The sequence below is a fragment of the Bos javanicus genome, chromosome 3, assembly GCF_032452875.1.
Source record: "Bos javanicus breed banteng chromosome 3, ARS-OSU_banteng_1.0, whole genome shotgun sequence".
In the NCBI taxonomy this organism is placed as follows: Eukaryota; Metazoa; Chordata; class Mammalia; order Artiodactyla; family Bovidae; genus Bos; species Bos javanicus.
The window spans coordinates 55691316-55718190 of NC_083870.1; the positions used below are offsets into that span (position 1 = coordinate 55691316).

At 38.0% G+C, this 26875-nt stretch overlaps 1 protein-coding gene across 1 annotated transcript in view; it reads right to left on the minus strand.

Moving 5' to 3' along the window:
- LOC133244326 (craniofacial development protein 2-like) overlaps positions 1-16469 on the minus strand; it is a gene marked incomplete at both ends in the record, with an annotated part of 208042 nt that extends 191573 nt beyond the window's left edge. The window contains 1 exon segment of the mRNA XM_061411358.1: positions 16211-16469. Coding sequence (XP_061267342.1) covers positions 16211-16469 — 259 coding nt within the window.
- Between the last annotated feature and the right edge of the window lie 10406 nt (positions 16470-26875).

The following is a 26875-nucleotide window of genomic DNA, read 5'->3' on the forward strand; positions in this document are numbered from 1 at the left end:
CGTATTTGAGGTTATTGATATTTCTCCTGGCAATCTTGATTCCATCTTGTGCTTCTTCCAGCCCAGCGTTTCTCATGATGTACTCTGCATAGAAGTTAAATAAGCAGGGTGGCAATATACTGCCTTGACATACTCCTTTTCCTATTTGGAACCAGTCTGTTGTTCCATGTCCAGTTCTAACTGTTGCTTCCTGACCTGCATACAGGTTTCTCAAGAGGCAGGTCAAGTGGTCTGGTATTCCCATCTCTTTCAGAATTTTCCACAGTTTATTGTGATCCACACAGTCAAAGGCTTTGGCATTGTCAATAAAGCAGAAATAGATGTTTTTCTGGAACTCTCTCGCTTTTTCAATGATCCAGTGGATGTTGGCAATTTGATCTCTGGTTCCTCTGCCTTTTCTAAAACCAGCTGGAACATCAGGAAGTTCATGGTTCACATATTGCTGAAGCCTGGCTTGGAGAATTTTGAGCATCACTTTGCTAGCATGTGAGATGAGTGCAACTGTGTGGTAATTTGAGCATTCTTTGGCATTGCCTTTCTTTGGGATTGGAATGAAAACTGACCTTTTCCAGTTCTTGTACTCTATGCCTTTTCTGTTCTCTCACATCTTTAGCTTGTAAATAGCTTTGGCCTGCTACAGCTCTTACCCAATTCTGTGAATATTTTCACATGCAACGTCATTTCTAACTAACCAATCATGTTTATTTTTCCAGTTTTGTTGAAAATAAAATGTAATTTGCCAGCTTTATTTTTTAACTTAACATTGACTATAATTTTATTGTTCAGTGTAAATTACAGTGCCAGATTATTAACTGTAAAATCAGGAATTTTTCATCATTATTTATTCCTTTGTGTTCTTATCATGTGTAGTTCTTCTTGCATGGTTATGTATAACTAAAAGCCTTGCCTAAAGTATCTGAAGAATCAAAAAATGACTTCCATAATCAGTATTTGGAGGTCCAGATTTATTTCATAAGTCATATATGGTAATGATCGGAAATAATTTCTATGCATTGTCTGGAAACAATCATGTATATACATCTTATTTTTACATTCTTCTTGCACTTTATTTATTTATTTTTTTTGGTCTTTCTGGACTTTTATTTTTAGCTTAAAATTCTTCTTTGACAGTAAGGCCAGGTCTTCCAAAAACACACTGACATATACACACTGCTATACAGAAAACAGACAACCAATAAGAACCCACTTCATAACACAGGGAACTCCCTCAGTACTCTGTAATGGCCTACATGGGAAAAGAATTTAAAAAAAGAGTGGATGTATTCATTTGTGGGCTTCCGTGATGGCTCAGATGATAAAGAATCTGCCTGCAATGTGGGAGACCCTAGGTTCAGTCCCTGAATCAGGAAGGTTCCCTGGAGAAGGGGATGGGTACCCACTCCAATATTCTTGCCTGGAGAATCCCATGGACAGAGGAGTCTGGCAATCTATAGTCCATGAGGTTGTAAAGAGTCGGACACGACTGAGCAACTAAGACTTTCATATTCATATACATAACTGACCCAATCTGCTGCAGGCCTGAAAACAACACAACCTGCAAATCACATACACTAAAAAAAAAAGAAAAAAAGACTGGCAGGTGTTTTCCAGTTAGAGTAAAAACACTGAAGGATTGATATGGAGTCTTTTTTTAAAAAACTAATTTTTATTGGACTATAGCCTTTTCACAATGCTGTGCTAGATTCTGCTGCACAGCAAAGTGAACCAGCCACATGCACACATAAATCCCCCCTCTTTTGAATTTCCTTCCCATCCTGGTTACCACAGAGCCCCGAGCAGAGCTCCCCATGCTATACAGCAGGCTTTCACAAACCATCCACTGTATACATGGCAGTGTATGTATGTCAATTCCAATCTCCCAGTTTATCCCACCCTCTCTTCCTCTCCTAGAATCTATACATCTGCTCTCTACCTATGTGTCTCTGTTTCTGCTTTGTGAATAAGTTCATCTGTATCATTTTTCTAGATTCCATATATAAGTGATATTATATACTTATTTTTCTCTTTCTGACTTACTTCACCCTGTTTAACAGTCTCTAGGTCCATCCATTTCTCTGCAAATTGCACAGTTTCATTCATTTAATGGCTGAAGGCAATGGCACCCCACTCCAGTACTCTTGCCTGGAAAATCCCATGGACGGAGGAGCCTGGTGGGCTGCAGTCCATGGAGCCGCTAAGAGTTGGACACGACTGAGGTGACTTAGCAGCAGTAATTAGTGATATTGGACATCTTTTCATGTGCTTGTTGGCCATCTATTAAGATGATCGTATGGTTTTTATTCTTCAATTTGTTAATATGGTGTATCATGTTGGTTGATTTGCATATATTGAAGAATCCTTGCATCCCTGGGCTAAATCCCACTTGATCAGGGCATGTGATCCTTTAATGTGTCATTGGATTCTGTTTGCTAAGTATTTTGTTGAGAATTTTTGCTTCTATGTTCATCAGTGATATTGGCCTGTAATTTTCTTTTTTATATCTTTATCTGATTTTGGTATCAGGGTGATGATAGCCTCATAGAATGAGTGGGAGAGTGTTCCTTTCTCTACAAGTTTTTGGAAGAGCTCGAGAAATATAGATGTTAGCTTTTCTCTAAATATTTGATAGAATTTGCCTGTGAGGCCATCTGGTCTTGGGCTTTTGTTTGCTAGAAAATTTTAAATCAGTTTCAATTTCATTACTTGTGATTGGTCTGTTCATATTTTCTGTTTCTTCCTGGTTCAGCCTTGGAAAGTTTTCTACGAATTTGTCTTTCTAAGAATTTGTAAACTTCTTCCAGGTTCTTTGAGTAGGCTCCTCAAATTGGTGAGGGACAGGGAAGCCTGGCATGCTGCAATTCATGGGGTCACAAAGAGTAGGACACGACTGAGCAACTGAACTGAACTGAGCTGAAGAATTTGTTCACTTCTTCCAGGTTGCCCATTTTTTTGGCATGTGGTTGCTTGTAGTAGTCTGTCATGGCTCTATATTTCTGCAGTGTCAGGTGTAACTTCTCTTTTTACATTTTTAATTTTAGTGATTTGGGCTCTCTCTCTTTTTGTCTTGATGAATCTGGCTAAGGGTTTATCAATTTTATTTATCTTCTCAAGGAAGCAACTTTTAGTTTTATTGATCTTTGCTACCGTTTTCTTCAATTCCACTTCCTTAATTTTTGCTCTAATCTTTATGATTTATTTCCTTCTACTAACTTTGGGATTTGATGTTCTTCCTCTAGTTTCTTTAGGTGTAAAGTTAGGTTGTTTATTTGAAATTTTTCTTGTTTCTTAAGGTAGGATTTTATTGCTGTCAATAAATTGCTCTCAGATCCCTCTTAGAACCACTTGTGCTGCATCCTGTAGTCTTTTGGGTTGTGTTTTTGTTGTCATTTGTTTCTAGGTAATGGCACCCCACTCGAGTACTCTTGCTTGGAAAATCCCATGGATGGAGGAGCCTGGTAGGCTGCTGTCTATGGGGTCGCACAGAGTCGGACATGACTGAAGTGACTTAGCATAGCATAGCATAGCATTTTTTGATTACTTTTTTAATTTCTGCAGTTAGCCATTAGTCATTTAGTAGCATATTATTTAGCCCCATGTATTTGCGTTTTTTAGAGTATTCTTTCTATAATTAATTTCTAATCTCACAATGTTGTGATCAGAAAAGATGCCTGATGGAATTTCAGTTTTCTTAAATTTACTGTGGCTTGATTTGTGACCCAAGATGTGATCTATCCTAGAGAATGTTTTGTGTACACCTGAGAAGAAAGTGTATTCTTCTGTTTTGGATGGAATGTCCTATACATATCAATTAAGTGTATCTGGTCTAATGTATCATTTAAGGTTTATTTTTCCTTATTACTTTTCTGTCTGGATGATCTGTCTATTGATGTAAATAGAGTGTTAAAGTCCCCTACTATTGCCTAGTTTTTTTTTTTTTTTTTTTTTAAGTCAGTCTGTTTTGGCTGCTAGTCCTTGGCTAACCTATGACTATTTTTTAACCCTTGATTAATGCCTTTTGCTAACTTAAAATAAGGATAGCAGGACTTTTAGGACATTTTAGGAGTGAACAACAATAGGGATTGTGGTGGCTCCACTATATACTACAAATAAATACCAATTTGTCAAAACTTATTATGCCTTATGTTTAAAATTCTAAAATGGCCATACGGATTCTTTGCAATATTTTTATTTTTTGTTCAGTTGCTAAGTCGTGTCTGACTCTTTTGAGACCCCAGGGATGATAGTTCACCAGATTCCTCTGTTCTTGGGATTTTCTAGGCAAGAATACTGGAGTGGGTTGCCATTTCCTTCTCCAGGGGATTTTCCTGATCCAGGGATTGAAGCTGCATCTTCTGCATTGCAGGCAGATTCTTTACTCCTGAGCTACCAGGGAAGCCCAATTTCTAGTATGTGATACTCAGAACTGCTGAAAGAGACTCTTTTATATTCAAATAGTATATATTTTAAGTGAGGTGGCTGTTGGAAATGAGATGTACCAGGTTTGGTCAAGTGTGGAATTTCTGATGTTTAAATATGGTTCACAGTTAAATGGACTATGGTTTTAATAGGGTCTGTTGATGGGTTAAATTGAAAAATACTTACCAAGTTATCTCCTATATCCTTATAAAGTTGTAAAGAGTTAGGTGAAGAATGGATTAACAGCAAAGTTACATATTTAAATCATCCAATCAACTAATATTTATTAAGCAACACTAGGTTCTGAAGAGGAGTTGGGTTGAAGTGATAAATTATAGATAGACCTTGTCTTATGAGTGGTCAGGAGTGAAAAGATAGAAACACATTCTGGACATTTATAATGGTGCAGTATCTTACCTGAAATAGAAATAGTGATATTTAGGAGATATAACAAAAAATAGCTAAGATAGATTGGGTGGTCAAGAATAACTTTTCAGAGCATTTTAGTACGAAGTTGAGTGGTGAAGTGTGAATAGTTGAACCATATGAATGGGGAGTTGGAGAAGAACATGAATTAGCATGAGTATTTCTGTGTATGTGCTTTGTATTACTGAGCTCAAGTCTTATGACTATATTTTCACCTTACCAGTCAACAATTAAAAAAAAAGAAGAGTATTATGGTGTCTATAAAGATGTCTAATAAAATCCTAGTTTAAAAAAAGGAAGATCTGCTATTATAAGTGTTTTTCTTATCTCTAGTGGTAAATGCCATATTTCATATCCAGATATGACTATAAGTGACGAATGTAACTGTGTCTTGTTGACTCTGAGAAAATTTTTCATACACTTGAAAAAATACCCAAAGGACCTCTATATCTTTCACATTTATTTATTTATATTTTCTACTTTTAGTGTTCACTTTCTTTCATGACTATTTTACTGATTTTTTAAAATGGTTATGTAGTTTTAATAAAGTTTCCCAAGTACTCTTGAGTTTCAAATGGACTTGAATTCATTTTACTTTTATGGGCTGCTGGTCTTTAATCTCTTATCACAGAATCAGAAATGTACCTGTTACATACTGGTAAATTAGTTATCAATCCCTTGGGCAGTATATTTTAATATCAGTATTATAGGGAAGATGATATAAATCTTGTGTATGGTATTATTAGCTTAGGCAGCTGCTGACTTAAAAAGGCCAGTTTAACAAGTCACCACTGTATTATGTTTAATTAGGTACAGTTTATATAATGAGGTGTTCAGTTCTAATGGAAAGACATGCTGTGAGTTGCACATCTGCAGGAATAACTATTACAATCAGCATTGCAGAGACCCATGGAACTGCAAATTAGACTTACTTATCTAGAAATAAATTACATCCCAATGCCTTCATAAAGCTCATTAATTAATTCCACTGGCATAAAGGTCTTTTTCTTAATTTCATGTTCCATTAGCATAATAAACACAATTTGAGTTACAACAGTATGATCAGTTTAATGGATGCTATTTATTTTAGTTTTTTATTTAAAGTCCCGGTAACGTAGAATTAACATCAATATGCTGCTTGGTCCTTTATTAAAAATTCCCATAGGATAACCAACACAGATGTTCAATACAGCATCATATATTTGTTGCATTTTACGACTCTACTAATTGGCCATATGGAAAGGTGTTGCTTGGGTGTAATTTTTTTTTAAAAAAACCTGCTAAATTACATGGATTTTAATAATTACAATTAGTTTATATGCAAAGTTGGATAGGTTAATACATATTGCTTATTGCAGACAAAATAAAAGTAAACAAACTTTTGGTGCCATGTTCTAGTAAATACAAGTTCATTTAAAAGAAATTCTAACAATATTTTAAATTCTTGTTAAAATGACAAAAAAGAGTAACTGTTTACATTCTGAAATTATGTCACATGGTCTCAGTGTGCATTTTTAGATACCTGTAGCCTTTTAAAAACTGATTCTGTATACTTTGTTAGTATGTATGGCATTGACATGTTTATAATGTTTGTACCATGAAATTCTGAGTTAATTGTACCAGTTAATATCTATTATATAATTATTGTATTTGTTTTTTTGAGTGATATGAAATAGCAACCCACTCCTGTATTCTTGCCTGGAGAATCCCACTGACAGAGCAGCCCGGCAAGCTACAGTCCATAGGGTCACAAAGAGTCAGACAGGACTGAAGCGACTTAGCAGCAGATATGTAGTGTCTTATTAATGTCTCGTATTATATCCTGTTACTGAAATAAAAAGCTTTGCAAAACACAGGTAAGTTTTCCGGTTGAGTCACGGTATCTTTCCTCCTGCCATATTTTCTTTTTTTCTTGATGAACCTTCTCTGCTACAAAATATAATCTATGTTTTTTTATTACAAGTTTACTTTTCACTTTCACCATGAACAGTATGAAAAGGCAAAATGATAGGATATTGAAAGAGAAACTCCCCAGGTCAGTAGGTGCCCAATATGCTACTGGAGATCAGTGGAGAAATAACTCCAGAAAGAATGAAGGGATGGAGCCAAAGCAAAAAGAATACCCAGCTGTGGATGTGACTGGTGATAGAAGCAAGGTCTGATGCTGTAAAGAGTAATATTGCATAGGAACCTGGAATGTCAGGTCCATGAATCAAGGCAAATTAGAAGTGGTCAAACAAGAGATGGCAAGAGTGAATGTCAACATTCTAGGAATCAGCGAACTCAAATGGGCTGTAATGGGTGAATTTAACTCAGATGACCATTATATCTACTACTGTGGGCAGGAATCCCTCAGAAGAAATGGAGTAGCCATCATGGTCAACAAAAGAGTCCGAAATGCAGTACTTGGATGCAGTCTGAAAAACGACAGAATAACAAGGCAAACCATTAAATATCACAGTAATCCAAGTCTATGCCCCAACCAGTAACACTGAAGAAGCTGAAGTTGAACGGTTTTATGAAGACCTACAAGACCTTTTAGAACTAACACCCCAAAAAGATGTCCTTTTCATTATAGGGGACTGGAATGCAAATAGGAAGTCAAGAAACACCTGGAGTAACAGGCAAATTTGGTCTTGGAATGCGGAATGAAGCAGGGCAAAGACTAATAGAGTTTTGCCAAGAAAATGCACTGGTCATAACAAACACCCTCTTCCAACAACACAAGAGAAGACTATACATGGACATCACCAGATCGTCAACATCGAAATCAGATTGATTATATTCTTTGCAGCCAAAGATGGAGAAGCTCTATACAGTCAGCAAAAACAAGACCAGGAGCTGACTGTGGCTCCTTATTGCCAAATTCAGACTGAAATTGAAGAAAGTAGGGAAAACCACTAGACCATTCAGGTATGACCTAAATCAAATCCCTTATGATTATATAGTGGAATTGAGAAATAGATTTAAGGGCCTAGATCTGATAGAGTGCCTGATGAACTATGGAATGAGGTTCGTGACATTGTACAGGAGACAGGGATCAAGACCATCCCCATGGAAAAGAAATGCAAAAAAGCAAAATGGCTGTCTGGGGAGGTCTTACAAATAGCTGTGAAAAGAAGAGAAGTGAAAAGCAAAGGAGAAAAGGAAAGATATAAACATCTGAATGCAGAGTTCCAAAGAATAGCAAGAAGAGATAAGAAAGCCTTCTTCAGCTATCAGTGCAAAGAAATAGAGGAAAACAACAGAATGGGAAAGACTAGAGATCTCTTCAAGAAAATCAGAGATACCACAGGAACATTTCATGCAAAGATGGGCGCGATAAAGGACAGAAATGGTATGGACCTAACAGAAGCAGAAGTTATTAAGAAGAGGTGGCAAGAATACACAGAAGAACTGTACAAAAAAGATCTTCACGACCCAGATCACTGACCTAGAGCCAGACATCCTGAAATGTGAAGTCAAGTGGTCCTTAGAAAGCATCATTACGAACAACGCTAGTGGAGGTGATAGAATTCCAGTTGAGCTATTACAAATCCTGAAAGATGATGCTGTGAAAGTGTTGCACTCAATATGCCAGCACATTTAGAAAACTCAGCAGTGGTCACAGGACTGGAAAAAGTCAGTTTTCATGCCAATCCCAAAGAAAGGCAATGCCAAAGAATGCTCAAACTACCGCACAATTGCACTCATCTCACATGTTAGTAAAGTAATGCTCAAAATTCTCCAAGCCAGGCTTCAGCATTATGTGAACCATGAACTTCCTGATGTTCCAGCTGGTTTTAGAAAAGGCAGAGGAACCAGAGATCACCAACATCCTCTGGATCATAGAAAAAGCAAGAGAGTTCCAGAAAAACATCTATTTCTGCTTTATTGACTATGCCAAAGCCTTTGACTGTGTGGATCACAATAAACTGTGGAAAATTCTGAAAGAGATGGGAATACCAGACCACCTGACCTGCCTCTTGAGAAATTTGTATGCAGGTCAGGAAGCAGTAGTTAGAACTGGATATGGAACAGCAGACTGGTTCCAAATAGGAAAAGGAGTACATCAAGGCTGTATATTGTCACCCTGTTGATTTAACTTATATGCAGAGTGCATCATTAGAAACGCTGGACTGGAAGAAACACAAGCTGGAATCAAGATTTCCAGGAGAAATATCAATAACCTCAGACATGCAGATGACACCACCCTTATGGCAGAAAGTGAAGAGGAACTCAAAAGCCTCTTGATGAAAGTGAAAGAGGAGAGTGAAAAAGTTGGCTTAAAGCTCAACATTCAGAAAACGAAGATCATGGCATCCGGTCCCATCACTTCATGGGAAATAGATGGGGTAACAGTGGAAACAGTGTCAGACTTTATTCTTTGGGGCTCCAAAATCACTGCAGTTGGTGACTGCGGCCATGAAATTAAAAGACGCTTACTACTTGGAAGGAAAGTTATGACCAACCTAGATAGCATATTCAAACGCAGAGACGTTACTTTGCCAACAAAGGTCCATCTAGTCAAGGCTATGGTTTTTCCTGTGGTCATGTATGGATGTGAGAGTTGGACTGTGAAGAAGGCTGAGCGCTGAAGAATTGATGCTTTTGAACTGTGGTGTTGGAGAAGACTCTTGAGAGTCCCTTTGACTGCAAGGAGATCCAACCAGTCATTCTGAAGGAGATCAGTCCTGGGATTTCTTTGGAAGGAATGATGCTAAAGCTGAAACTCCAGTCCTTTGGCCACCTCATGTGAAGAGTTGACTCATTGGAAAAGACTCTGATGCTGGGAGGGATTGAGGGCAGGAGGAGAAGGGGACAACAGAAGATGAAATGGCTGAATGACATCACTGACTCGATGGACGTGAGTCTGAGTGAACTCCGGGAGTTGGTGATGGATGGGGAGGCCTGGCGTGCTGCGATTCATGAGGTCGCAAAGAGTTGAACACGACTGAGCGGCTGATCTGATCTGATCTGATCTGATCTATTGTCTATTTTCAGTACTTAATTAGTCTTGTATTTATGTATAGGGTACTTTGACTGTGTAAAAGAATATTCCAAAACTTAGATACTCAAAACAACAATTACTTATTACATCTCTTGTTTCCTATGGATTTGAAATTTGAGAAGGGCTCAGCTGAATAGTTCTCACTTGGGATTTTGTGTGCATTTGTAGTTGGATGTTGGGCTGTAGTCATCTGAATGTTTGACTGGAGCCAGAATATCCACTTTCAAGGTTGTTCACTCAGTGTGCTGACAGTTGGCTACAAGCCATAGTTGTTGCCACAGGGCTGCTTGTGTATCCTCATAAGATGGCAACTGGCTTCATCCAGAGGGCGAGCATCAAGAGGCTAAGGCAGAAACCAAAATACTTTTCGTGGCCTACCTTTGGAAGTCAAATTCCATTTCTGTCATATTCTATTGATCATCTAGGCCAGCCTTCATTCAATGCAAGAGAATAATATCCAGGACATAAACCCTATGAGGCAAGGACCTTGGAGGCTGATTATCACAGTACTCTGTCCAGTCTCTGATACTTCATATTCTTCCCAAATGCAAAATATGCCTCTCTCTCTCTTAAGGCTCTAAAAGCACATCTATTACAGCTTTGACTCGAGCTCTAGGTTTGGGATCTTGTCATCTAACTCAGGTCTAGCTATAAATAAGCTTCGCCAACTAACACTTCTTCAGTATAGTTCTTGATTAAAGACTTCGAACTGAAGCAATATATTATCTGATTCCCCACCCAACCAATGTACAATGGTGTTCTAGGCAAGAATAAGCATTGTAGAAATTCCTATTCCAAAGTGGGAAAAGTAAGACGCACACAAGAATCACTCACTAATCCAAAGAATTCTGGAGCCCAAGCAGGAACATATCACCAATCCTTTGATTAAGGCTCAGTTCTACTGCCTGGAAATAACTCCCTTTGACCTCTTGGCTCTGGTTCTACCTCTTGAATTGCCCTTCTTTTTCAATAAAAAAAGGTCTTTAGATGACTAAATGTCTACCAAACAACTGACTGAAATCACATGAGAAACCCAAAACAATAACTTTCTAGCTGACACCTTTCTGAAATTCATGATCCACAGAAACCACAAGAGATAATAAATGATTATTGTGGTGCTAAGCCATGTTTTAGGAATATTTATCATACAACCATAATAGCTGATACAGATTTTGGGACCAGAAGTGGGGTATTGTTAAAAAGAAACAATATATGTGGCAGTTGATTTGGGACTGGATGGGAAATGGAAGTTAGAAAGACTTTGAAGAAATTATTGGTGGAAGCCCTTGAGGAGGTTATTCCTGAGAGCTTTAAGAGATTGAGAAACATGTCATATAGTAAGCTGGAAAAAAGAGTATTATTGTTATATATTTATGGAAAATGCAGCACCATAATTTGTGGTTATACTGAAAATGGTAAATGTATTTAATAAATTGGATGATCTGGCTAAGGATATTTTCAGGCAGAGTGTTGAAATTCCCACCCTGCCATTTCTTTTGTTTAGAGTAAAATGCAAGAGGAGCAAGATAAATTCAAAAAAGTTCCATTAAATACATAGGAGCTGAGTTAAAAAAATTGTTTCTCCTGTCCAGACTCTAGATAGCAAACAATGCTGAAAATAAGAAAAGGCATCTGGGTAAGTATTAAATCCAGGCGCTGTTAGGAAGACATAGTCTTGAGGATAAAGGTGAAACTCTTTGTGGAAAAATTCAAAAAATTTAAAGTACTGCCTTTAATAGACAAATAACCCTGTACAGATTTTAAGAGTATTTTTTCACAAAGTATTTTTAGTTTTACAATAGTTTCTAAGAATCTTTAAGATGTTTTTCTATAGCAGCATTATGGGAAACAACATAAATAAGGATTTATTGAAACAAGATTTGTGGATGTGGCTTTTCTCTAATGAGTAAATTTTAATAAGATTTGTAGAAGATCCACAAAATTTTTAAGAGAATTATACTGATGGAACCACTGCCAACTTGGTCTATAAATGACAGAGACAATTCAAAACAAAAAAGGTCTTTGGACCCCCTATTACATATAAGAAAGAGAGTGAGAAAACTTTGTGGCAAAGATTATTGAGCATCATCCTGAGAGTGATTTTTGTGAGTTTATATATTATCTTAGCAATATTTGTGCTGTGATATTCCATATTAGTTGTACCTGCTAATGTCAAATATAGTTATCAGCTGAACTTATTTTTTATTCCAAAGGCTATGTCATTAAAGTTTCATATTACAACCTGCTGCAGAAATAAAATGACAGTGCAGAACATATTCATACATTTTTACTGCCTTAAATCACTAGTCATAACATCTTTCCTTCTGTTTTCTTTCTTTTTCTCACTTCACCCTCCCCTTATATGAAATGCAGACTTTCAGTGTTATGTTTGAACTTTTCCTTAATACTATTTAAATTACCTGTATTCAATATTTAGTTGATGTTGTATCTTTCAATCCATCCCCCAATCACAAAAGTCACTCACTTTTACCTCTTATCCAATAATATGTACTACTATGTTACATTACTTTATGGCTTCAGTTCAGTTCATTCATTTCAGTTGCTCAGTTGTGTCCGACTCTTTGCGACCCCATAAATCGCAGCATGCCAGGCCTCCCTGTCCATCACCAACTCCCGGAGTTCACTCAAACTCATGTCCATCGAGTCGGTGATGCCATCTGCCATCTCATCCTCTGTTGTCCCCTTCTCCTCCTGCCCCCAATCCCTCCCAGCATCAGAGTCTTTTCCAATGAGTCAACTCTTCACATCAGGTGGCCAAAGGACTGGAGTTTCAGCTTTAGCATCATTCCTTCCAAAGAAATCCCAGGGCTGATCTCCTTCAGAATGGACTGGTTGGATCTCCTTGCAGTCCAAGGGACTCTCAAGAGTCTTCTCCAACACCACAGTTCAAAACCATCAATTCTTTGGCACTCAGCGTTCTTCACAGTCCAACTCTCACATCCATACATGACCACAGGAAAAACCATAGCCTTGACTAGATGGACCTTTGTTGGCAAAGTAAGGTCTCTGCTTTTGAATATGCTATCCAGGTTGGTCATAACTTTCCTTCCAAGGAGTAAGCGTCTTTTAATTTCATGGCTGCAGTCACCATCTGCAGTGATTTTGGAGCCCCAAAAAATAAAGTCTGACACTGTTTCCACTGTTTCCCAAACTATGTCCCATGAAGTGATGGGACCGGATGCCATGATCTTCGTTTTCTGAATGTTGAGCTTTAAGCCAACTTTTTCACTCTCCTCTTTCACCTTCATCAAGAGGCTTTTGAGTTCCTCTTCACTTTCTGCTATAAGGGTGGTGTCATCTGCATATCTGGGGTTATTGATATTTCTCCTGGAAATCTTGATTCCAGCTTGTGTTTCTTCCAGTCCAGCGTTTCTCATGATGTACTCTGCATATAAGTTAAATAAACAGGTGCGGGGAGCGAGCTCCTCCCGTGGCAAAGGTCATGAGGAAGGAGGCTTGGCATACTCAAAGGCGGGATCAAGCCTCAGGAGTCTCCCTGGAAATTCTCAAGCATCTACCCCCAAAACCAGAGTCTGCCTACTTTCTGCTTTGTGCTTTCACCTACACCTCTGACTTTACGGGGGGCTGTCTCCCACTACCTCTCTCTGAAAAAGAGTTAGCTTACAGCTCCAGTTAATAATTCCTGGGTGTGTCAGTGTTTAACCTACAGACTCCTTTGCAAATCCTCTAGCCTGCCTGAATAGGTTTTTCCGGCCACATGTGATTGTTCAGAGCCTCCCAACTGTGAGAGGCAGGAGATGTTCTAAACTGTCTAAACACAGATTCCTTTGAGTAGTTAAAAGATTGATTAGAAATTGTATTGGTGAAGGGTTTTTCACTTATTGGGCCAATGTTTGCTGCTAAGTCTCCATACTCCTTACCTACTGTGTCCTTGGCAGTGTATTGATTGATATAATGGGTGTATAGAAATGTAAGTAGTAGCCTCAATGTTTGTAACCTTGAATCCTTGAGTTAATTCTTTTCTTGATTGAGCCCACCTCACCTTTGCCCTATAGGAATGCAGCTTTGTCCAGTGCTTTTTTGGAGGCTGGTGCCTTAGAGAAAGATAAGTTTCTTAAAATGTTAACAGGCCTCCTGGCCAGAAGATGATGTAATTCACCTGAACTTTTGCATATGATAAGTTTGAAAGCCTGGCTTTGATTAGGACCAGGAACTGCTGTCCTTGCGTGACTCCACCCCTTCCCCCATTATCCTCTATGCACAACTTAAGGTATAAAAACTACTTTGGAAAATAAAGTGCGGGCCTTGTTCACCGAAACTTGGTCTCCCCATGTCGCTCTCTCCCAAATTCTGGCTGAGTCTCCATCTGGAGCGCAGAACCCGCCATGCTTGCTAATTATGCCTGGGCTTCTAAGATCCAACCGGGGAAGCCTCAATGTCTCCTCTCCTTCGGGAGAATGGAAGGACGCCTGCGGCCTGCGTAAGTGGTGCAAACTTCTTGTCTTGAAGTTTTATTGGTCTCCCGCGTAAACCAAGCTCCTCAGCCTCATTTCTCCACTGAATTTTCCTACTGAGCTATCCTCATCCTATTACTCTTTATATCTTTGATAAAATATTTAAATAAATAGGTCGCCGATGCCGTCCCCGCTTCGAATACCCTGGATCAGCCGGGGCTGGTCCCCGGCAAACAGGGTGACAATATACAGCCTTGATGTCCTCCTTTTCCTATTTGGAACCAGTCTGTTGTTCCATGTCCAGTTCTAACTGTTGCTTCCTGACCTGCATATAGGTTTCTCAAGAGGCAGGTCAGGTGGTCTGGTATTCCATCTCTTTCAGAATTTTCCACAGTTTATTGTGATCCACACAGTCAAAGGCTTTGGCATAGTCAATAAAGCAGAAATAGATGTTTTTCTGGAACTCTCTTGCTTTTTTGATGATCCAGCAGATGTTGGCAATTTGATCTCTGGTTCCTCTGCCTTTTCTAAAACCTGCTTGAACATCTGGAAGTTCACAGTTCACGTATTGCTGAAGCCTGGCTTGGAGACTTTCGAGCATTACTTTACTAGCGTATGAGATTTGTGCAAGTTTGAGTATTCTTTGGCATTGCCTTTCTTTGGGATTGGAATGAAAACTGACCTTTTCCAGTCCTGTGGCCACTGCTGAGTTTTCCAAATGTGCTGGCATATTGAGTGCAACACTTTCACAGCATCATCTTTCAGGATTTGTAATAGCTCAACTGGAATTCCATCACCTCTACTAGCTTTGTTTGTAGTGATGCTTTCTAAGGCCCACTTGACTTTACATTCCAGAATGTCTGGCTCTAGGTGAGTGATGACACCATTGTGATTATCTGGGTCATGAGATCTTTTTTGTACAGTTCTTCTGTGTATTCTTGCCACCTCTTCTTAATATCTTCTGCTTCTGTTAGGTCCATACCATTTCTGTCCTTTAACGAGCCCATCTTTGCATGAAATGTTCCCTTGGTATCTCTAATTTTCTTGAAGAAATCTCTAGTCTTTCCCATTCTGTTGTTTTCCTCTAATTCTTTGCATTGATCACTGAAGAAGGCTTTCTTATCTCTTCTTGCTATTCTTTGGAACTCTGCATTCAGATGCTTATATATTTCCTTTACTCCTTTGCTTTTCACTTCTCTTCTTTTCACAGCTATTTATAAGGCCCCCTCAGACATCTATTTTCTTTTTTGCATTTCTTTTCCATGGGGATGATCTTGATCCCTGTCTGCTGTACAATGTCATGAACCTCTGTCCGTAGTTCATCATGCACTCTGTCTATCAGATCTAGACCCTTAAAACTATTTCTCACTTCCACTCTATAATCATAAGGGATTTGATTTAGGTCATACCTGAATGGTCTAGTGGTTTTCCCTACTTTCTTCAAAAGTCTGAATTTGGCAATAAGGAGTTCATGATCTGAGCCACAGTCAGCTCCTGGTCTTGTTTCTGCTGACTGTATAGAGCTTCTCCATCTTTGGCTGTAAAGAACATAATCAATCTGATTTCGGTGTTGACCATCTACTATGTCCATGTGTAGAGTCTTCTATTGTGTTGTTGGAAGAGGGTGTTTGCTATGACCAGTGTGTTTTCTTGGCAAAACTCTGTTAGCCTTTGCCCTGCTTCATTCTGTACTCCAAGGCCAAATCTGCCTGTTACCCCAGGTGTTTCTTGACTTCCTACTTTTGCATTCCAGTCCCGTATAATGAAAAGGACATCTTTTTTAGGTGTTAATTCTAAAAGGTCTTCATAGAATCATTCAACTTCAGCTTCTTCAGCATTACTGGTTGTGTCATAGACTTGGATTACCGTGATATTGAATGATTTGCCTTGGAAATGAACAGAGATTATTTTGTCGTTTTTGAGATTGCATCAAGTACTGCATTTTGGACTCTCTTGTTGACCATGATGGCTACTCCATTTCTTCTAAAGGATTCCTGCCCACAGTAGTAGATATAATGGTCATCTGAGTTAAATTCACCCATTCCAGTCCATTTTAGTTGGCTGATTCCTAGAATTTCAACATTCACTCTTGCCATCTGTTTGACCACTTCCAATTTGCCTTGATTCATGGACCTGACATTCCAGGTTCCTATGCAATATTGCTGTTTACAGCATCGGACCTTGCTTCTATCACCAGTCACATCCACAACTGGGTATTGTTTTTGCTTTGGTTCCATCCCCGCATTCTTTCTGGAGTTATTTCTCCACTGATCTCCAGGAGCATATTGGGCACCTACTGACCTGGGGAGTTTCTCTTTTAGTATCTTATCATTTTACCTTTTCATACTGTTCATGGGGTTCTCAAGGCAGGAATACTGAAGTGGTTTGCCATTCCCTTCTCCAGTGGGCCACATTCTGTCAGAGCTCTCCACCATGACCCACCTGTCTTGGTTGGCCCCACAGGGCATGGCTTAGTTTCATTGAGTTAGACCAGGCTGTGGTCTGTGTGATTAGATTGACTAGTTTTCTGTGATTATGGTTTCAATGTGTCTGTTCTCTGATGCCCTCTCGCAACACCTACTGTCTTACTTGGGTTTCTCTTACCTTGGACTTGGGGTATCTCTTCACGGCTGCTCCAGCAAAGCGCCGCTGCTGCGTCTTACCTTGGACGAGGGGTATCTCCTCACTGGCCACCCCTCCTGACCTTGAATGTGGAGTAGCTCCTCTCGGCCCTCCTGTGCCCACTCTTTTATGGCTTAGAGGTCTCTAATCTACCACTGAATTACATGTACATATAATGCACTGTTAAATTAATAAGTAACCTATAAGTCAATAAGACTTGCTGCTGAGGACTTTCTGCAAATAAAGTGGCCATTTGAGTTTTCCTTAAAAATGGAGTCAATATTCTTACTCTGCTTTCTCCTTCCCTTAATCATGAGTCCTTGAATGTGTACACATGACATATGACAGAAATGGTGCTTTTACTGTAGCCTATCTGATTCCTCTTCTTTTCCTTTGGTCTCTTGTACCCTGCAATTGCATGTGGTAGGATTATAAAAATATTTATTATGGGACATGAAGATGGGTAAAAATGAAGTCATTGGAGGTCATGAACATGTCACTTTCCTAGAATTATCCCATATATTGAATATCTTTTTGCTTCCCAGGTGGCACTAGTGGTAAGGAATCTGCCTGTCAGTGCAGGAGACACAGGTTCGATCCCTGGGCCATGAAGATCCCCTAAGACATTTTTTGTATAGTTTTGGTATTCTTGTAACCTCTTCTTAATCTCTTCTGCTTCTGTTAGGTCCTTACCATTTCTCTTCTTTATTGTGTTCATCCTTGCTTGAAATGCACCCTTGTTGTCTCCAGTTTTGTTGAAGAGATCTCTAGTGTTTCCTATCCTATTGCTTTCCTCTATTTCTTTGCACTGGTCACTTAAGAAGCCTTTCTTATCTTTCCTTGCTGTTTTCTGGAACTCTGCATTCAGAAAAAGCTGGCTTAAAACTCAACATTCAAAAAACTAGGATCATAGCATCTGATCCCATCATTTTACAGCAAATAGAAGGGGAGAAAGTGGAAACAGTGACAGATTTTATTTTCTTGAGCTTCAAAATCTTGACTGAAGTGACTGAAGTGACTTCACTTCACTTGACTGAAGTGACTGAAGTCTTGAAATTAAAAGACACTTGGTCCTTTTAAGGAAAGCTGACAAACCTAGATAGTGTTTTAAAAAGCAGAGACATTACTTTGCTGACAAAAGGTCCATATAGTCAAAGCTATGGTTTTTCCAGTAGTCATGTATGGATTTGAGAGTTGGACCATAAAGAAGGTTGAGTGCTGAAAAATTGATGTTTTTCAATCATGGTGCTGGAGAAGACTCTTGAGAGTCCCTTGGACTGCAAGGAGATCAAACCAGTCAATTCTAAAGGGAATCAGCCCTGAATATTCATTTGAAGGACTGATGCTGAAGCTCCTGTATTTTGGCCACCTGATACAAAGAGCCAACTCATTGAAAGAGACCCTGATACTGCGAAAGATTGAGGGTGGGAGGAGAAGGGGGTGACAGAGGATGAGATGGTTGGATGGCATCACTGACTCAATGGACATACATTTGAGCAAACTCCAGGAGATAGTGAAGGACAGGAAAGTGTGGCGTGCTGCAGTCCATGGGGTCACAAAGGGTGGGACATGACTTAATGACTGAACAATAACAAGGTTCCAGATAATGTGTTAAGTACTTTAAGTGTTTTATCTCATGTATCTCTTGCAGTACATTAGTGTATTATTAACTTTATGTGTGAAGAAACTGAGTTTTGGAAATCCTGAATGACTACTTGAGGATAATATAACTAAAAAGTAGGAGAGTTGGGATTTGAATCTAGGCCTTCTTTTAAATTCTATGTACTTTCTAATATGTTATAAAGTCTGACATTCAGTCTTTTTTTTTTTTTTTGAATTTGAATTAATTTTATTTTATTTTTAAACTTTACAATATTGTGTTAGTTTTGCCAAATATCGAAATGAATCTGCCACAGGTATACATGTGTTCCCCATCCTGAACCCTCCTCCCTTCTCCCTTCCCATACCATCCCTCTGGGTCGTCCCAGTGCACCAGCCCCAAGCATCCAGTATCGTGCATCGAACCTGGACTGGCGACTCGTTTCATACATGATATTATACATGCTTCAATGCCATTCTCCCAAATCTTCCCACCCTCTCCCTCTCCCACAGAGTCCATAAGACTGTTCTATACATCAGTGTCTCTTTTGCTGTCTCGTACACAGGGTTATTGTTACCATCTTTCTAAATTCCATATATATGCGTTAGTATACTGTATTGGTGTTTTTCTTTCTGGCTTACTTCACTGTATAATAGGCTCCAGTTTCATCCACCTCATTAGAACTGACTCAAATGTATTCTTTTTAATGGCTGAGTAATACTCCATTGTGTATATGTACCACAGCTTTCTTATCCATTCATCTGCTGATGGACATCTAGGTTGCTTCCATGTCCTGGCTATTATAAACAGTGCTGCGATGAACATTGGGGTACAAGTGTCTCTTTCCCTTCTGGTTTCCTCAGTGTGTATACCCAGCAGTGGGATTGCTGGATCATAAGGTAGTTTTATTTCCAGTTTTTTAAGGAATCTCCACACTGTTCTCCATAGTGTCTGTACTAGTTTGCATTCCCACCAACACTGTAAGAGGGTTCCTTTTTCTTCACACCCTCTCCAGCATTTATTGCTTGTAGACTTTTGGATCGCAGCCATTCTGACTGGTGTGAAATGGTACCTCATAGTGGTTTTGATTTGCATTTCTCTGATAATGAGTGATGTTGAGCATCTTTTCATGTGTTTGTTAGCCATCTGTATGTCTTCTTTGGAGAAATGTCTATTTAGTTCTTTGGCCCATTTTTTGATTGGGTCATTTATTTTTCTGGAGTTGAGCTGTAGGAGTTGCTTGTATATTTTTGAGATTAGTTGTTTGTCTGTTGCTTCATTTGCTATTATTTTCTCCCATTCTGAAGGCTGCCTTTTCACCTTGCTAATAGTTTCCTTTGTTGTGCAGAAGCTTTTAAGTTTAATTAGGTCCCATTTGTTTATTTTTGCTTTTATTTCCAATATTCTGGGAGGTGGGTCATAGAGGATCCTGCTGTGATGTATGTTGGAGAGTGTTTTGCCTATGTTCTCCTCTAGGAGTTTTATAGTTTCTGGTCTTACGTTGAGATCTTTAATCCATTTTGAGTTTATTTTTGTGTATGGTGTTAGAAAGTGTTCTAGTTTCATTCTTTTACAAGTGGTTGACCAGTTTTCCCAGCACCAGTTGTTAAAGAGATTGTCTTTTCTCCATTGTATATTCTTGCCTCCTTTGTTTAAGATAAGGTGTCCATATGAAAAAAAAAAGAAAGCAGGAGCGACATTCAGTCTTTATTTTAATGAAGTTTTTGTTTTCCTAAAGTTCACTGAACAACTAACTGTATATTATACAAAATGTGTTTTCTGTCACATGGAGTTACTTTCTTCCCAATATTGTTAGGAGTAAAACAGTCTGTAGCCAGATCTCAATTGCCTGGAGAATTTAATCTTACAAGTCATTAAGTGGTGCACTTTACTTTGCGGTTTAAACCATTTTCTCCACTGAACCTTTTATCAGAGTAGTTAAGAGATGGCAAGAATCAATAGAATTGAATTTCACCTCCTTTGATTTTTTCCCGATAAGGCTCTGGTGAATATGTTAATGCCCAGGAATGTGGGAAGGAAGAGAAAAAAAAATGAAGAACAATGGTGGGTGTTCATGGAGGTAGTCAGTTGGGTGAACTTTTGTTTCCTTATTATCAAAAATATCCTCATGCTCCTTTTACTATGTTTTATGTTTCAGAAAATTAAAAAAAAAAAAGGAATGTTGCTTATACTTTTAGAAATAAAGATTATTAAATGGCATTTAATCCAGTTTTCTGATTTATTCCTTCTTAAATCAAACATACTACTACTATATTATTTTGAATATCTGTGAAACTTAATTTTTTGTTGGAAGCAATTCACAATTTGTTATGCTTTTAGTCATCAAAATGTTTAAAATGAATTTGACAAAACAAAATAATGATTTCTAAGTAGATCCTGAAGTTGGCAAAACATGCTCAGTTTGGTTAGTTTGTACTTGATACAATAGCTTTTTAACTAGAAACTGCTTAAATGAACAGGAAGAAAATAAGATTTAGATTTCAGTGCATTGTTCTATAGATTCTGTTTTGAAGATTGCTTGTTTTTCAGGGTTATCTGTACCCCAAAATGTGTTTGCTCTTTAAATTTTGTAGGCAATGAAGTGAGAATATGGATAAGTGGAGTTCAAATGATGTTTACAAGTTGGCAGAAACTCCGAATATGACAAGAATCACAATTTTCAAATGTCTAAACATTGTAGCTTTCTATATACAAATGTCTGAAGGTTTTTTTTTCTGTACTGAATGGCCAAGTCAACATTACTATCCAACTTGTATTGTTTTCACTGTATAATAACTAATGAAGTGCTTCCCCGCACCACATGACTACAATGCTGTAAAGCTGGAAGCAAAGTCATAATATGTATAATCAGAGGGTCGGAGTGAAACAAGGCAATTCCGTTATTTACTGCAAATAAACACCATTTAAAACTTTCAAACTCAGTATGCCTTCTGGTTTAGCTAATGCCAAAGAATCATATTGACTTTAGTCAACTCCTCAGGCTGCTGGACTTGATTATATAATTGAATTCTTAGCATGAATTCTACTCATTCCTGGCGAATGGCTTTGGATAAGTTATGTAAACTCTCTGAGTTTTTGTATCCTTATTTGCAAATTGTGGATAATATTACCAGCCTCATACAACGGCAAAAAAGTGAGATGGGATGATGTAAGTAAAGGGTTTATCGCTTAGACAAGAATGTAGTAGATGAGCAACAAAGATTCTTTTCTGTTCTTCCTTCTTTCAAACTTCATTTACATGTTTCATATAATTTAGGCCAGAAAAAAACTTAAGGTGAATAAAAATCTGTAAGTTAGTCTTCATAAAACTTTTGGATAGAACTTTTGGAGGAGAATGTTGATACTACTGGCTAAAGTGAGGTTTGGGAATTATCTCTGAGTTTTGTTAATTTAAATTATTCCTTCCTTCTATTTCTGTCGATAATTTGGAATTAATTATAATAATTGAATCATACAACTTCATATTAAGTAGCTTAAAAAGTCTTTCTGGTTCCTTATATCAACCAGCTTACTCAATTGATTTGATATTAATTCAGAGATCATATCCTCTGTGTAATTCATAAACTATTAAGCAATACAATTTTAAAAGAAAAGTCAGTTTCAAATGTCAGAGCTCCAGCCATGATTGAGTAAATAGTTTCAAAATATTTTATAGGGAACTTTGTGGCACAAAAATAAAGAAAACTTTTAAAGTAAGCCATTGTTCAGCATGTCAGACAAGGTATTAATATTACATTTATTTGTGTCTTACTAGCACATACATACAGATAAATGGTTGTTTAAACATCTGGCAGAAAACTACAGATGTCACTTTTCCTAATAAAACCTGCATTTTCCCTGTAGTTTATGCCTTTCATCCCTACAAACTCAGGAAAAGTAAATGAAAATTTCTTTGCTTTCATTTGCAATGATATGATACACATTACTGATTTAAGGAAACAATATCCACTGGTACATTGAAGCCCTGGGCCTCAAGTCACCTATTAGGGAAGGTAGCTTTCTGCGTGTTTATTCTCTATGTTTGTTACTTAGAAAAATAGGTGACTAGAAGATAGAAACAAATCATCAGATGATAATGCACCAGGAAACCAAGCAATAGCATGAATATGTTGATCTACAGGTTTGGTGACCTTTTGTGTTTGTTTAAACAGCTTGTTTTAATTAGTAATGGATATCGCTTACTCTTATGAACATTATTGACAATTGAAAACAGCACCTTATAAGCTTAGAAACTGGAGAAATTTATTGTGAGTGTTTGAGTTCAATTTCTTTGGGGGGTTGCTTTGTTCTTGTCATAATGCTTGAAGTTAATGGACAACTAAAATGGAATGGCTTCATGTGTCATGCACTGAGTGAGGACAACTGACAAAAAGCCATTAGTGTCCAGGGAAGAAAGACAAAGGCAGAAATTGTATCATTTCCAGATGAGTCCTTGTGATTCCCCAAACTCTTTATTAGCTTGACAGGCAAAAAGCAAGACTATTAATGCAAAGGTCAGATAGTGCAATTTTAGCCAGAATTTTTTGTATTGAAAAGAGAGTAGAAAATTATCTGGAATGCTAGAGTTATGGGATCTAAAGATGATCCTTTAAGAAAATAAATTCAATGGCTTGATGTTGCAAAGTGGCAATTTTAACTGCTGTACTAAAAGGAAAGATTATAACTTCCCTTGCCATATAAGGTTAAGCAGTTACTAGGAAGAAAACTTGGATTATGCTTATTTTAGAGGTCACTTTAAGACTTCAAAATAATTCTGTAACTTTTCAGTTTCTTCTTACTCTCAAAGGTGCAATATTCTATAATAAAATCTGATAAAAACATCATCATTATCAATCCAGTGCAACATCAGGACCACCAAGTTGGTTCTTGTAAAATTATTCTGATGTATATAGCAGTGTCATCATCTGTCCTGGATAAAAAATATTTGAAAGTAGCTCAAAACATTAGTTTTATTGATTTGGAAAGTCATTTCTGGTTTGAGACACATCTGTTCCTTGTTTTTTGCTTTTATCATAGAGTATGTTCTAGATAGGTGCTTGGGAGATGCAGTTGTTGTTGTTTTATTATTTGTTTCCATAGCTAGCGCTTGTTTGGAAACAATGGCAGTTGAAAACAGTGTCTTCTTCCTTAGTAAATTCAGCCATCCTGATCCCTTTGGTATTGGCAACACTGAGGCACCCCGCCTCCATATTTTTTTAAACAAGTTTTGGATTAGTATTTAGAGCTATCTCTCCTGGCACTCCTTGTGGCTCAGTTCAGTTCAGTTGCTCAGTCATGTCCAGCTTTTTGTGACCCTATGGACTGCAGCACGCCAGGCTTCCCTGTCCATCACCAACTCCTGGAGCTGACTCAAACTTGTGACTCAGCTGGTAAAGAATCCGCCTGCAATGTGGGAGACCTGAGTTCGATTCCTGGGTTGGGAAGATCCCCTGGAGAAGGGAAAGGCTACCCACTGCAGTATTCTGGCCTGGAGAATTCCATGGACTATAGTCCATGGGGTCGCAAAGAGTTGGACATGACTGAGCAACTTTCTCTCCTGGCACTCACCATTCTTTGTCATTGAAAAAAAGTGTTAAGAGAGGAAACGTACTGTGACGTGAATACATCATCTAGTCATTAGATGACTGGGTGTGAATTTTAGTTTGACTTGATTATCATTTCCTCTTCCACAGTGATTGAATAGGTATACTTCTGTTTGTGTTATTTACCACATAGGAAAAAAAAACCTAAACAAACCTAAAATAAACAAGCCAAGTAGGAAGCAAACAAAACACTCAACCAGCAGGTACTTAATAAACACATGGCTACCATATTGAACAGTGCAGATACAGACCATTTCCATCAAAATAGAAAGTACTAACGGTCAGAACTGAGCTGTACTGTTGAGAACGAATGCTTGTAGAGGCACATACACCCCCTTGAGTATGCATGTACATGCTTATACATACATATAAACACATATACACACATATGAAAGTGAAGGAACTTTAATGGATCCAAATGCATGAATTGTGACTCTCCACAATGTTTATTCTATGATTGGCTAAATGATACGTTGGTTTGATGAAAAATTATGGAAGTTCATGGGGAAGTGGTGAACATTATTACTAGAAAGTGAGATTAAGGATGGACCAGACATAAGTATAACTACAGGTGCTACTCTTCTTTCTTTATCTCTCCTTAGACTGTCTATCTCATTTTGTTTTCTAAAAAATTTAAAAAAAATCTCACAGTAAGCACTTGACTATTTATGAGCCTACTGATAAGCGAGAATGAAATTGTCCTTCATCAGTTGAGCAGTTCCTATCTTGGATATTATTCCCCCTTTCCATCAAGGCTCTCCTGGTGGTGGTTTCACCAAATTCCTCCCTTTTCAGTAGAAGAGAAGCAATGAAAGTGTAGCACATTTTGTCAGTGTATGGATGAAAAGTTGTTCTACATGATCCTGATATTTTCCATCCTCTTTCCCACCATCACCCTGATTCTTGCTCTTCATGTTATGAATCTGATCTTGTCCTTTGGTTTTGTGGTGGCATACATTGCTTTGCTGAGTGGAATCTATACCATGTTACTTGTTAATGGGCCATAGATTCTCTGCCAAGGCTGACCTGTACAACTTCCAGAATAAAGATTAGTTTTCTGTTTTGCATTATGGTCTTTAGGGTTTCATCTAACTTAGAAAAATAGGGAAGTAGATGAAAGTGTGTTGTCCAAGTTACATGGACTTCTCAAATAACCTAAGCAACGTGGGGTTTCTTTCCCATTTAAGTTAATCCTCAGTTTTATTTCTAGGAGTTGGAAACTCACAAGGGGAAAAAAATGGGATGGTTGATTTAGTTCCTTGCCACCCTGCACTGCGGTAATTAGGACTATATAAAACTTTTAGGTGTCTGGATACCTGGCAGTTTTCTCGTGATGTAAAAGCAGTACCTAGTGTTTTACAGGGCCTACATATTATGTAACTGTCAGGGAAACGAGATCCAAACTCTTTCTTCTTAGGTTATTTACTGACTTAGGAGATCTAGCTGTCAGTAAGTGGGTATGAAAATGAATGTCTAGGAATTATAAAACTTTCAAACAGAAGTCACAGTTTGGCTTTTCCTCCAGCTTTTTCCTCTGATTTAAAGGAAAACATCTCTCCTTCAATGAAGTGATGTGAAGATGAAATCAAAGGGCAGGGTCCTGCACCTCAAAATTTACATCAGAGCTTTCCACAAGGCAAGCTAAAAGCTCATTTATTTTTATTCTTATTTTTCCCTCAGAAAACTGACAAGCCCTTTGGAAGTTCCTGATGCCTAGAATCCCTATCTAATGGGGGATATGGGGTCTGATTTCAGTAATTCTTGAAAGGTCTTCAAACTTGTTTTGAGGAGCTAGTAGGCCATTTTGTAATAGCCTCTCACATTTCAGATCCTGCCCCCCAGTGTGCAAACAATAGAAGAGGAAAAGCTGCACCCTCACTTGTGCTTGTGCTGTGCTAATTACAGAATGTAAGGCCCAGCTGTGGTCACGCCAGCTCATCAAGGAGAGATGTGTTAGACCAAGAAAGCAAAAGAAGGATTGAAATGTTTTTCATTTTTATTCCTTGCATATTGTCTGTTAGAGCATTTAGCTCTGCTTAATTATAAACTATTTTCTTCCATTTATAAACGTGTTCTTTTCTTTTGCATTTAATGTGAATGAAGCTGCTTTAGGACTAGAGTGTGGCTATGAGATTGGAGTTCAGCTCAAAGGCTGAGCTAAGATTTCTTTAACATTTCTATATACAAATTAATATAATTTATAAGTTTAATCTGTTTAAAATTGAAGGGTTTTGTCTTCTGTTCCTAATCCTTGATGACCCTCATCTACCCTAAAACAAATAAAATCAACAAAACCAAACCAAGGGGAGCAAACAAGCAAGTTTTATCTTTCCAAAGAAATTCCAATTTTATTTCAATAGGGGAAACCTAATGTAAGTTAAATATATTTTGCTTCCTCTTGATATTTCTTCTGTGCTTGCTTTTCTTGGAAAATCAAGTCCAGATCTGAACTACAAGCATAACTTTGTTGTAGCTATTTACTTGTTTTCTGTAAATATAAGATATCTGAGAAGAGTTGAACAGTAAAAAGAAAAACTTGAGTGGCATTAAGAAGTATGTTACTTAATGCAAACATTTTGGACTGATTAGAAGTTTTACCAGGCTCAAAAATATTGAAAAGTGTCTTGAAAATGATTTTGATGCTTTTACTGTTTGCACTTCTCATTTAGAGGGCTTCCCACGTGGCACTAGTGGTAAGGAACCTGCCTGCCAATGCAGGAGAACTTAAGAGACATGAGTTCAATCCCTGGGTCAGGAAGAACCCCTGGAGAAGGGCATGGCA